General features: G+C 38.3%; 1 protein-coding gene across 1 annotated transcript; it reads right to left on the bottom strand.

The window, feature by feature from the left end:
- Nucleotides 1-2,191: 2,191 nt before the first annotated feature.
- On the bottom strand, nt 2,192-12,072 carry LOC131860245 (replication protein A 70 kDa DNA-binding subunit A-like). The gene is made up of 3 exons (XM_059214626.1): nt 11,746-12,072; nt 3,193-3,338; nt 2,192-2,960 (listed from the first exon to the last, which is right to left on the bottom strand). The coding sequence occupies exons 1-3, from the start codon at nt 12,070-12,072 to the stop codon at nt 2,192-2,194; spliced, it is 1,242 nt and encodes a 413-aa protein (XP_059070609.1).
- Nucleotides 12,073-13,611: the final 1,539 nt, after the last annotated feature.

Raw genomic sequence — 13,611 nt, 5'->3', positions numbered from 1 at the left:
TTGTGCATGTTCATATTTATCTATCGTGAGTGCCTGCCTTTGTATGAACATGTTTATAGGTGCGTGGTAGTTTGCAGCTATGTAAAAATATATGTATGCATGTATGTGTATGGATTTTTTTATAAATGTATATACCAATTTCCATGATATACACATACATGTGTACATATTTCTATACAGAAGCACAAACACATACATATAATCACATATGCATTGATACATGCATGCACATAAAAAATATGTTGCACACAGATTTACTTACATATGCAGACACACAACTTTCAAGATATATAAGATTGTTCATGTGCATATATATCTATTGTGAATGTCTGCCTTTGTATGTACATGTATAGAGGTTCATATGTGGTTGTATGTATGCGAGTATGCAGTTGTGCAAGACCATATGTATGCATGTACGTGTATGGAAATATATGTAAATGCATATAGCAATTTATATGTATCTTTGTATATCATGATACATAAATGGAGATATTCATGTTTGTGCATAGCAATAAACACTGGAGAGAACATATAAGGCAACAGACATTTGCATAAATTGAATGAATACAAAGAAGAATATGAAAGTTGTTGTTTTTAAAAGAGGAAAAGGCTGATGAACGTAAAGTATAATTGTATGTGAATTGGCAAGGATGCTCAAAATCTCCATTTCAATTTACAGTTCAACATTAATGAGAAGTAGAAGTGTGTCTAGACCAAGCATTAGAACATATCTAAAAGGATTCAAAATATTACAATAAAAAAAAGAGACAGGTCAACTAAATGCTTTGAATATTTAATAACAATAAACATAAACAACATTGTACAAGTCATTAACATTGCAGATTATAATTTCAAATGGGCAGAGATAGTGCGGTGGAATAGCATAATATATAAATCATGATTTTGAGGTTAGGAAATTTGTTAAAACAACATAGATTGAAGCTATTGGTTCTTGTTTTAATATTTGCCCCAATGTGTAATCTATATGGTTTCTTTCTTATTATGTTTTTACAGCATAGTATAAATATAGATATACAAATTAAGAATTTTTGGAAAACATGGATGTTCAATAACAACACAACATAAAAAGGTACAAAAGGATATAAGATAACAAGCTACAAAGAAGCAAAACTACATTTGATATATTTTTGATGCATGGGAGCATGGCAGAACAAAACAAGAATTGGGTTTAGTAGGTAAGATGAACAATTCTGGCAAACATGAACAACTTGAAGTAGAAGCAACTTTTGGAGAATTTCAGAACAAAAGCAATGTCAAAAACCAAAAGTTTTGGACAACGAAGAAAAACATGAGTTTAGATAGTGTTGATATACACAACCATCGATAATTTAGTTCTGTTTGTCGATTACCACCAAAAACCAGTAACAAGTTATCTATTCTATGAAGATCAAAAGGCCTATGAAAAGCATCACTATCTAATTGGTCTTGAACTGTGCAGCTGCACTCATCCGAGCAATCTCTGCAAGCAGAAGAGTACATTCGGCCTAGAAATCAATTTTCGCAACTTTGGTAATTGTTGCTTTGAGCCTGGGCTCTGAATTGTACATGTCTATTGTAATAGAGAGTGTGAAAACAAAGCAAGATAAAAGGACACCCTTGATAATGGTCTGAGGTGTTTTTTGTGTAGCCAAATCGTATTGCAGCATGTAAAGGTCCTTGGCAGATATTTGCAGTAGATTTGTGCCAACCTCATCAAAGGCAGTAGCCCAAAGAGTGCCTATATGATCTTGGAGCTTCATCTGCAATAAGTATTTGTAATTTCATTCTAGCACATGAGTTTGACATCTTGAACAAAACCATAGATTATCATTTTACTGGATGTATTTCTTTTTACACTCTTTGCCATTAATTTTCAAAGGGCAGGCTGGATAGCAAAAAGAATTAGTTTTAATGATTCTAACAACAACCCTAATAGTAGTTTCAACTGTTTTAGAGAGAACACTTGTACGTTCTAAAACAGCTGTGATTGTCATCCTACTGTATTGTGAGTTAAGTTGTCCAGCAACACACGACAATGATAAAGGTCATCTAGAATCTTTCCTCTTGACATAAGTGTCTCTGTTTCAAGGATAGAAGGGTTTATATTTAGAGTTATTTTTGTGGTTGTGTTGATCACCTTTCCATTGAAATAACCAACACGAGCATTTTTTACTGCAAGGACAAGAACTGTTTAGGTTGTGTGCATGTTCTTCAAATCTTCACCCAGCCCTTGCCATGTTTCTCCCCATAAGTTAACATCGATAGTAAAAGTTGAAACATCATTTATTTTTATAGTTCTCTCCATTACGTCGCTTCCATATTTTCTATGAATTAATGAGGGTTCTCCAATAGCAACTACAATACCAATAACATCAACTAAAGTGTTGTTGGTGTAGTATGTAATTTCATTGATCGGTGTGAATCGAGAATTATTTGCTTCACTATCAACAACAGCATCACAACGCTTCAATATTGAATTGTTTTCCAAAGTTATCTCAAGATGGTTGTTAAGCTTATTCCATTTTGTGTCAGCTTCTTTAATGCAACCTTTCAATACAGTATAATATGTTCCTGCTTCAACCCTATGATAATGCATCTCTGCTACATCGCCAAAGCAAGTTATTCTAATTTCAGTACCTTCATCATCTATCATGTCAAAGCTAAACACTTGGCCAATGGACTTTGGTGTACTGTACTGATGCATCTTCCTATTGTTTGTCACATGCCCCTTTATCGTCCATTTATTTTGAAAGGGGTTCAAGGCTTTAATCGGCCTGATATTAATAGAAGATTCGTGTTGCACGGGTGGGAGGTGTATTCCAAATTTGAGGGAGCGTTTAGTTGTGGCACGTGTGTCTCGACCCAACATTTGTTGTTCTTTCTCTTTAAACAGGTATCTAAGTTTTCCAAGCAATGGAGAATTTGTAAATTTGAGAGCAAGGTTGAATATTACTATAGTCCTATATAATGAACAAAACAAGAGGTTGAATAATTTGGATAGTGTGCAAAGGGATATTTGAAAATCCAAGAACAAACCAATAGAACATATAGAGGGCCCTACCTCAAGTTCCAAATATTTCTACAAGCATAAGCTGTCAATGATAGGATAGAGCCTATCTTTAATGTCTCTGAAAGCAGCAAATTGTTGTACTTAGGTGGAGGATCGCCAATTGCATCTGTGTGGCATCAGACAAAACAACCCTATATCGGGCACTGTCATTTTCATCAGCCGTCAATTTTTCAAAAGATAAAAGCTGAAGCACTGGAGAGAGGACATCATCCCCAACGTTGATGCAGAGGAGTACATGTGGGGTCAATTGTAGTTGTGGTTCCACTTCCTACAAGGATAATAGAAGACAACCAAATAGATACAAAAGGTCATTTACATTCATATCCATAGGCATGGGTATGGCAGCCTTTTTTTTTTTTGGAGCTTCCAATTTGTATTACTATCTATGTGTGTTTTTCTTTATAGATGATTTTTTTGTGTGCATGGACAAATTATAGATTGATGTATTCAGTCATGCAAATGTACAAGGACAATGCAGAGAACACCTCTATCAATTTATTTATATATATAAATACATAAACATATGTAAAAAAACACTTGAAACAGTGACATATGTTGGTATATGCACTTGCATTGATGGATGATAATGCTTTGCAAAAGAAAAGAACAAATAGAGATATAATGTTTGTAAATAAGATGAATATGAGAAAACATATGTATAAACAAGCTCACCGAAGTTTCTGCAGAAGGTTGTTATGAGGCATCAAGAGAGGCTATCACAGATGACATAGTGGTAACTATTCTCGAGAGATGAGGAATGGGGTTTTGTAGAGTGAAATAGTAAGTCTATGTCACAACAATTAAAATAAGTGAATATATTTTAACGATAAGCACAACCCATATTGCACTTGGGGTCAAGAGCAAATCTCCAGTCCAACCAAATCGCAATGAAAATCTAAAGTTACAATCACCAATGTATATGTAGAGTTAGAAGACAAGCACTTATCAAGAACACTTTGAATACCCTCCTCTGCATTTAAAGAGTTTTAGAAAAACAAAAAATAAAAATCACTCCAATCGACGATAAAACAAGTGTTGCATGGATACAACAAATGCCTCTTAGACTCAAGTAAATTTTTAATTACTTATATATGCACAGATGTTCAATATTTAGGTTAGGTTGTATATAATATGCAGTTACAACTATTGGAGCAATGAATCTGGTTTGGCTCTCTTACTGTAATTGACCATAAACAATTGCCACTTAGTTGCAACAAATGCCTCCTAGAGTCAAGTAATTTTCTAATTATAGGAAACTCTACAAATTAAATCTGGCACCTGTCTATATTTCTGACAACCAATCACATAGTACAAGTTTTGCAAGGGGCAAAGTGAAAAGAATGCAGGATTTGAAGGGGTTAAATCAAATAATTTCCTCAATTGCAGAACAGAAAAAGAAATATAAGGTACTGCATTAGAAGAGAAATAGGGTTGTTCGATGGGATCCATTTGAACAAATATTGTAGAATACCATCTCCACTACAACAAAATAATTTCTCAAATACAATTTGTAGTGTACGTGGTGAAATGTAGAAATTCTATAGACATGACAATGGTGAAAGTTAATGATTCAATGATATGGGTTTTTTGTCCAATGTTACACTAATGATTGGGGGTTGATGTGAAACTTGTGGTTCACATTCTGATACTGATTTACTTGTCAGTTCTTAGTTTAGATGCTAAACTGGGTGGGTATGTGCAGAGTCGGTTCCTGTTAGTTATTTTATAAAGGGCTAATGTGTGTTCTGAACTCTGAGCCTATTTACAAATTTAGTACACAACGTTTGGCATTGAGACACCCTACATAGGGGCACACCCATTTAACTACCTACCCTTTTCATTTAAACCTTCTGACCAATCTTCAGAGCAAACTGAGCCTTTTGTGATTCACATTCTGATACTAATTTACTTGGCAGTTTTAGTTTAGATGCTAAATTGGGTGGGTATGTGCAGACTCGGTTCCTGTTAGTTATGTTATAACTGGCTAATGTGTCTTTTGAATTCTGGGCCTATTTACCTTTGCTTTAATGTTTCTAAGGTTGCCCCTTCATCTAAAACAAGGTAGGATTAACAACAGGAATTAGTCTCCAAGAAGATGTATTTGGACAGTGAAGCTTGCATAAGCAAAGAGCTGTTGTGCATGAGAGTGAGAGTTGTCTCTATGGGATAGAAGATGTGGTTGAAATGTAATCCTATTGCCTAAGACAATGTTTCCTGATTACAATTTCTAAATCTAAGGAAAATATTTTCTTGTCTAATTGCCATTAAAGTACACATGGCAATATTCAATATCAAACAAGCAATGGAATGCACATTACGAATGAAAACCGCAAAACATATATCTAGTTTTTTAATAAAATTTGTGCTTAAATAGAAACATTTCTTTTTCATCAGCTAAATATATTAATAAGTTATTAAAAGTAAAAACCCTTCTTGAGCATATGCAATCGGAGGATTACAAGCACCTAGCTAAAAGCTCCCATCCAATATAAAATTTATTGAAATCAAAAATCGAAATACACATCCAAATAAGTACAATAGGCATTTGCGACTAGTTTGAAATTAGCATAGGATAATATTTAATTAGAAACTAGGGCAGATCGTAGATTCAAAAAGAAGTGAGAAGAACTGCAAATTGTTGGTTGTTGTTGTTGACAACATTGCAGATTCAATAGAGACAAGTAGAGTGAGGAAAGAATCATAGGGCAGAGGGTATATATATCAAAAAATGAAAACATCACCAAAATTTTATGATAAATGCAGGATTTCTTGGTAATATACCATGAAAAATAAGTAGATTAAAGTGTTAATAAACATTTTTCTTTTTCTTTTCTGTGCTTGTTTTTTAATACGATTCACTAGCCTCTTTGTTAAATTACATTTAAGATACTTATATACATACATAACTAATACTTATTATTACAATGGTTCAAACATTTTATCATCCAGGTTTGTATTTAGTGTGATGGATAGAGGTGCTATTAATTTTTTTTTCTTTTAGCCAAATCTACTAAATGTAAAAGGTGTTGACATATGCACACTCCAATGAGACATTGTAGGTGATTGAAGGTTTTGTCATTGATGGCAACCTTACAATCCTATGGCACCGGCAAGGCATTACACCGACAAGATAGTTCACCAGCATCAACAAATCACACTCTACACTGGCACTCAGACCACCGGGACCACAGAGAAAGGAAGCATACCGGCACAGAGGCCGACAGGATTTTTGATATATTATATTTTGTTTATTATTGTAGGATTTTGCAAAGATCAAGGGCACAATGAAAAGCATAAAAAAGAGAGACAATAGAATGATAAGAACAAACTGTATTCTCATCAATATGCAAATGATCAACTGGATTAACCAATACAATGAATATAGGCCTGCTTATATAGGCAAGGCCATATGGATGTACAAGCACACAATTATGACATGTGGCTCAATGAGAAACAAGGGTAGGTAAGAAATACTAGGGGTAGGTAGGAGAAATAATATAATATTCCACAAGAGGTGGATGACCCACCGAATGTGGAGTGTAACAGCAAAATAAGACCACAAAAGGTGGAATTTCTCCTACAAGCTCTATCCCTATGTGCACACTTCCCTAAGTGTCTCAAATCCAAACTATGAAGAGATGCATTATCCTAAGTTAACTTAAGTAAAGTGTAATAATATCCAAAATGAATATTTATTTACACCAACACCCCCCCTTAAGTGCAACTTAGGGGAATGAAGACTCAAGTCAACAATGCAAGATGGGTCTCGGCTACTAGGCCATGATAGGTACCCATGTACAATATGCAAATGCAAGCAAAACCATGCAATGCAATCTCTCACAAATGGAGAAAGGGAGAAAACCCAGTGGGAAAAAACTCCCCCCCAAAAGAGAGATGAATGTACAAAAGACTCTCAAAGAAGAAGGACAAAACCTCAAAGAGGAAAAAGTCCCCCCCATAAGAGAGGAAGGAGAAGTCAGTTGACCCCCCTAATGACACATCCTGCACCCCCAAGAGAGCTCGCAAATGCTGGAACTTACTCTCGGTGAAAGGTTTGGTGAATATGTTAGCAACCTGCTCCACTGTAGGACAATACTGCAAATCAATGACCTGCTCCTGAATGAGCTCTCGGATATAGTGCATATGAATCTCGATGTGTTTGGTCCACTGGTGCTGGACCGGGTTCTTCGAGATCGCAATAGCACTCTGATTGTCGCAATGTAGAACTGTCAGCCATGGAGTGGTGAATCCAAACTCTGTGAGAATATGCTGGAGCCAAATGGTCTCAGTCGCTGCGTTAACAGCGCCTCGATACTCAGCCTCAGTCGAGAAGAGAGCAATAGCATGTTGCTTCTTGCTCTGCCAACAAATGGGGCCCGAACCAAGGTGAAAACTATAACCAAAAGTAGACTTACAATCATCAAGATCGCCAGCCCAATCGGAGTTTGTATAACCAGCCAAGCGAAGTCCTGTGCCTGCTGCATAGTGAATCCCATAGTGATGTGTACCCTGGATGTAATGAAGGATGTGTTTGGCAGATTTCCAATGAAGCTCATGTGGTTCCTGCATGAAGCGGGAAACCATGCCAACTGCGAATGAAATATCAGGGCATGTATGAGTCAAGTAGATGAGACTACCCACAAGCTGACGATACAAAGTGGCATCAACTGGTGGAGAAGAACACTGAGCCTCAAGCTTGACTCCTAAAAGAAAGGGAGTCAAGGCAAGCTTACAATCAACCATATGAAAGCGTGCAAGTAGATCAAGAGCATACTTGGGCTGCGATAGTGTAATCCCGGAAGGTGACTGTGAAATCTCTATCCCGAGAAAGTAGTGCAAAAGACCCAAGTCAGTCATAGCAAATCTGTCATGCAAAGCAGATTTGACCCTACTAATAATGGATGCGGTACTCCTTGTAATGATCAAGTCATCAACATAGAGCACAAGTATCAAGTGAGAGTCATCCTATCGCAAAATGTAGACATTTGGATCAGAATAACACTTGGTGAACCCTGCAGAGAGAAGAAAGGAATCCATCTTGGTGTACCAAGCCCTGGGGGCCTGCTTAAGGCCACAGAGAGATTTCCTTAGTCTACAAACCAAGCAAGTATCCTGGATGAAACCCTGTGGTTGCTCCATATAAATCTCCTCATCAAGATCACCACGAAGAAAAGCACTCTTCACATCCATCTGATGTACAACCCAACCATGAGCTGCAGCAATAGCAAGTGTCAAACGAATGGAGTTCATCTTGGCTATGGGTACAAAGGTCTTAGTATAGTCAACACCTACAACCTAAGAGAAACCTTTCGCAACAAGCCGAGCCTTATACTTATCCACACTACCATCTGCTGCAAACTTGGTTCGATAGATCCACTTACATCAAACTATCTTTCTCCCCTTAGGGAGAGGGACTAAATCCCATGTGTTGTTCCTCATCAAGGAACTATACTCTTCCTCCATAGCTTGGTCCCACTCAGGAACCCTTGATGCTTTCCTAAATGTCTGTGGATCGGAAGCGGTAGCAATGAATGCATGTGAAAGATTCTGATGTTGTGATCGAGTTCTCCGTGTATCTGAAGGATCCCCAACAAGAGAACCCGTGGACTCAAGTGTCTGTCGAGCCCAACAAGGTCTAGGCAGAGGTGGAGAATGAGGCTCCTTAACTGCAAGTGGACCCTGCAGAGGTGTAACCCTGCGAGTCGGAGTTGAAGGAGTCTCATCATCTGAATCTCTAACATCACTGTCCACAATGGAGGAAGGTGGAGGAGGTACAGAGGCTAAGCTAGGAGAGTTTTCCTCAAAGTGAACACTCCTCTCAATGAACACCTCATGTGTCTCAAGATCCATCAATCTGTATGCCTTAACACCCTCAGGATATCCAACAAATATGCAAGGCTGACTCTGTGGTTCCAATGCCTTGTGTTTCTGTGGAGGTATGCAAGCCCCTGTTGGACACCCAAAGACTCTGAAATGTCTCACAATTGGTTTCCTACCAGCCCAAGCTTCAAAAGGAGTAATACCTTGCAAAGCTTTGTGAGGAACCTGATTTTGGATGTGTGTGGCACAACTGATAGCCTCTACCCAAAAAGTGGGATCAAGAGAACGTGCATGTATCATACAACTAGCCATTTCTTTGAGAGTTCTATTCTTGCATTCTGCAACCCCATTCTGCTGTGGAGTGAATGCGACAGAATGCTGAAGATCAATCCCCTCAAATGTACAAAAATCCTCAAGTCTTTTGTTCACATATTCCCTTCCATTATCTGTGCGAAGAATCTTGACCACTTTCCTTGATTGCTTCTCCACACGAGTCTTAAAGTCCTGAAATTTGTCAAATACTTCACTCTTATGAATGAGAAAGTAGACCCAAGTGAAGCAGGAGTAGTCATCAATGAAGGTGAGAACATAGCGGGCCTTACTAAATGAAGGTGCTGGAAATGGACCTGCTACATCACTGTGAACAAGTTGAAGAACTTCCAAAGCTCTCCAAGCTTTCCCCTTATCAAACTTCTCTTCGGGATGCTTGCCCATGGAACAACCTGAACATATAACCTCTGAAAAATTGATTCGAGGTAGACCTGTGACCATGTCTTTAGTGTTGAGCTACTAAAGATAGCGATAGTTGAGGTGCCCAAACCGCTCATGCCATAGCTTACTTTCTGAATTTGAATGAGTAAGCAAGGCCCTAGAAGGTGAACTTGGCACAAAGTGGGAGAATGAATAAAGCCTTGAGTTGTCATTGACTTGTCCCACTGCTACCAAGGCATCATCATCAAGTTCCTTTACCACAACTGAATCTTGTGTAAACTCAACCTTTTTCCCATTCCCATAGTGAGTTATTTGGTAGATAGAGAGAAGGTTGGTAGACAAGTTAGGAACATAGAGAACATTCTCAAATGTTCCATCATCCATGTCAACTGAACCTTTCCCTTCAACCTCTACTTGTGTATCATCACCTATGTAAATGTGAGGTACCTTAGATGGCTCCAATGAAGAAAACTGCTCCTTTGTAGAACCCATGTGATATGAGGCACCCGAGTCAAGTATCCATTGCTGTGAAGAACCTGTTGTAGCCACAAATGCTTGCCCTTTTCCCTTAGACTGTGAGGAAGAGGAAGGAGATGAATCCTTCTCTGTGTAGGTGGATGGCAAGTTGATGTTGTTTTTCTTAAGAAGATTAGTTAACTCATCAACTTGCTTTGCGTGGCATCGATGCTCATCATGACCATACTTCTTGCAATATGCACAAGTTGGTTTATCCTTCTTAGGTGGTGTCCCCTTCTTGGAAGAGGATGAAAAATTACCTTGTGATGGAGAGGATGATTGTCCTTTTTCCTGGTGTGGCTTAGACTTAGAGTGCTTCTTCTTCTTGTTGGAATCTTTGCCTTGACTTCCTTGATTCCCTTGATTTGCCACCAAAGCCTTGGACTTTGAAGACTTGAGAAGTCCCATGTTCAACAACTTAGATTGTTCCAATATTAACATTCCTATCAAAGCATCAAATGAAGACATAACATAGGAACTCCCCACTGTCAAACGATGAGTTTGGAAGCTAGACACAAATGCTACATATTCTGGTGCAAGCTTGTCCAACAAGTTGAATATCAACTGAGCATCTTTTTTGTCAATTCCACAATCCTTAAGCTTTGCTCTTAGCTCATTTGCCTTGGTGACATAATCTTGGATTGTATCAAAACTCTTGGGATCCAAGTTGGTGAGCTCATTGTCAATCTTATAGCCTTTGATTTCATCAACTTGACCATACAATTTCTGAAACATATCCCAAGCCTCTTTGATTGTTGTACACTTCTTAATGTGAAAAATGAGGTCATCTAATACATACTTGCGCAAAGTTCCAAGAGCCATGCAATTCTTTGTGAGCCATTCTAATTGAGCATTAGGATCAGCCTTAGGATCAGGTGGTGCTGCTATTGTTCCATCTATGTAATGCGTGAGACCCTTTTCCATTAATTTACTCCATACTTTAATTTTCCATGATGCATAATTATGTGGAGTTAAAGGTGGAAATTTATGAGGACTCATTCCAACAAAAATGAAAGAGTACAAAAAGAGGCACAATCACACAAGACACCCCCTCAAATTCACTCAATCAAAGAACCCCCCCAAAAGTGATAATTTGGCACTTTATAATTAGTGCGTATACAATGGGCCACTTGCAAAAAATGGCAAAGTGGACTTCTGATTACAATTTTACAACTGCCTCAATAAGGCTAAAAGAGACTCAAACTGATAATGCAAGAGATCTAAACTAAGATCCAAGCACTTTACAAGTTCCACTCAAAATCTCTGAAATCTGATCATAGATTATGAAAGTAGATGAAAAAACATGCACTTTCAAAAAAAAGGCACCTGAAAAGGAGGTCGTATGAGCTCAAACGAGGCCTTTGAAGTTGCAGAATTGAGGATTGGACAGGTACAGCTGAGAGAATCCAAAAATTCTGAAAAACTTGTGCACCAAAATCAAAAAATAACCACACCATTGCGAAGATCACAAAATTTTAGCCCATTTCAAAAAAAATTGCACGAAAAAAGGAGCAAAAATGAGCAAGATATGGCCTTTCAAAGTTGGACTGCAAAACTGAAAAGTTCAATGAAGAGGGGTTGAAAAATTTCAAAAGTCTGTTGATGTGGTGCTGACATCAACAAGTTACTGGCTTAAATTTGACGGTCGTATGAACGTCGCGAAAACTTCGCCTCCCTGCTGACTGGGTGCGATGTCTGTGCAGCTGATTGGGTTGTCGTACCGTACGGACTTGCTGACATGTGCGCGGTGAACTGGTGTACGGTTGTTGACCACGGGCCAGTGGCCGCCTTCCACATGGCGGGCGTGGGTCCGTCGGTTTAGTGGACTGCCGACAGGATTTAGGCGTCACCGGAGAAGGAGATACCGACGGACCAGGAGCCGAAGGGGCCGGGAGCCAAGGGGGCCGGCGGCGGGATCGAGGCGGTTGGTGGGAGATCAGAGCTGCCGGTGGCATGCGGAGCGAGGCGGCGACGAGAGTTACTCGGTGGTGGCAGCGGCGGCTCCGATAACAGGTACTGCCCTGCAACCTGCAGGGTACTGCAGAGTACGGGGGGGCTGCGGACCCCCAAAAAACAACGAAAATATATATTTATTTTTTTGATTTTTTTTTCAAAAATTTTTGATTGCTGTTTTTTTTTTTTTTTTTTCTTCAGAAAGTAAAAAAATTTCGAAATTCGTACAATAATAGCCAAAATGGGGGAAAAAAATTTTCTCACCAAAATAGGTCAACTTTATAGTCGAAATTTATGGAAACGGCCTCCCGGATTCAACGGTGATGTCCAAATCACTGTATGACGCCCCCAAAAAATGAAGATCCCCAAATCCAAAAATAGAAGCCTTCCACGATGTCTCCAAAACCAATCAATGAAGCCCCAATGGCTCTGATACCATGTAGGATTTTGCCAAGATCAAGGGCACAATGAAAAACATAAAAAAGAGAGACAATAGAATGATAAGAACAAACTGTATTCTCATCAATATGCAAATGATCAACTGGATTAATCAATACAATGAATATAGGCCTTCTTATATAGGCAAGGCCACATGGATGTACAAGCACACAATTATGACATGTGGCTCAATGAGAAATAAGGGTAGGTAAGAAATAGTAGGGGTAGGTAGGAGAAATAATATAATATTCCACAAGAGGTGGATAACCCACCGAATGTGGAGTGTAACAGCAAAATAAGACCACAAAAGGTGGAATTTCTCCTACAAGCTCTATCCCTATGTGCACACTTCCCTAAGTGTCTCAAATCCAAACTACGAAGAGATGCATTATCCTAAGTTAACTTAAGTAAAGTGTAATAATATCCAAAATGAATATTTATTTACACCAACAATTATTGTAAAAACTTTGTAAGCTGACTTGGCAAGTTGTAAAATGACTCTTATATATAAGAGAGATCATTGTAGGCATTTGGTAAGCGACAAGAAGAAAAGATATTTGGCAGACCTATTATGCGAAATATAGGTTAAAGGTTTTATGTAAAGAATAGAGCAGAAACCAATACTAGGTCTGGGATTATAGATGCTATTGTAAACCGGTACAAGATATTGGATTTGTATAATCCACATTGTAAGTCAGTGAGACTTCCCATTGAGTAGTGAGCTCTAGGCAGTTGTCCTTCCTGCATGTGCAGGCCCCTCTTGTAGCAGTAATATTCTCTTATTGGCCAGTAAGTGAATATTGTGGGTCACAAATCCCACCGAGGTTTTTTCCACACTGGGTTTCCTCGTTAAATCATTGTGTTATGGTGTGTTTCTTATGTGGTTGCTTTCATTTCTGTTTATTGCATTATTTCTTGCATATCGATACACTGTTATAATATGTCCTGCATGTTTTTGTTGGCATTATAAGGACATAATGACATTGTATGTTGTCATTGATGTCAATATGTTGAAGAGGTGTCAATTGACATATGTGAGAACCAGTATAACAATGTGAACCGACATTTGTGCCAAAGTGAAGCGGTGTGCTTGTTCATGATGA

Source organism: Cryptomeria japonica, chromosome 2 (genome assembly GCF_030272615.1).
Source record: "Cryptomeria japonica chromosome 2, Sugi_1.0, whole genome shotgun sequence".
Lineage (NCBI taxonomy): Eukaryota > Viridiplantae > Streptophyta > Pinopsida > Cupressales > Cupressaceae > Cryptomeria > Cryptomeria japonica.
This window is presented reverse-complemented; position numbering and strand designations above follow the sequence as displayed.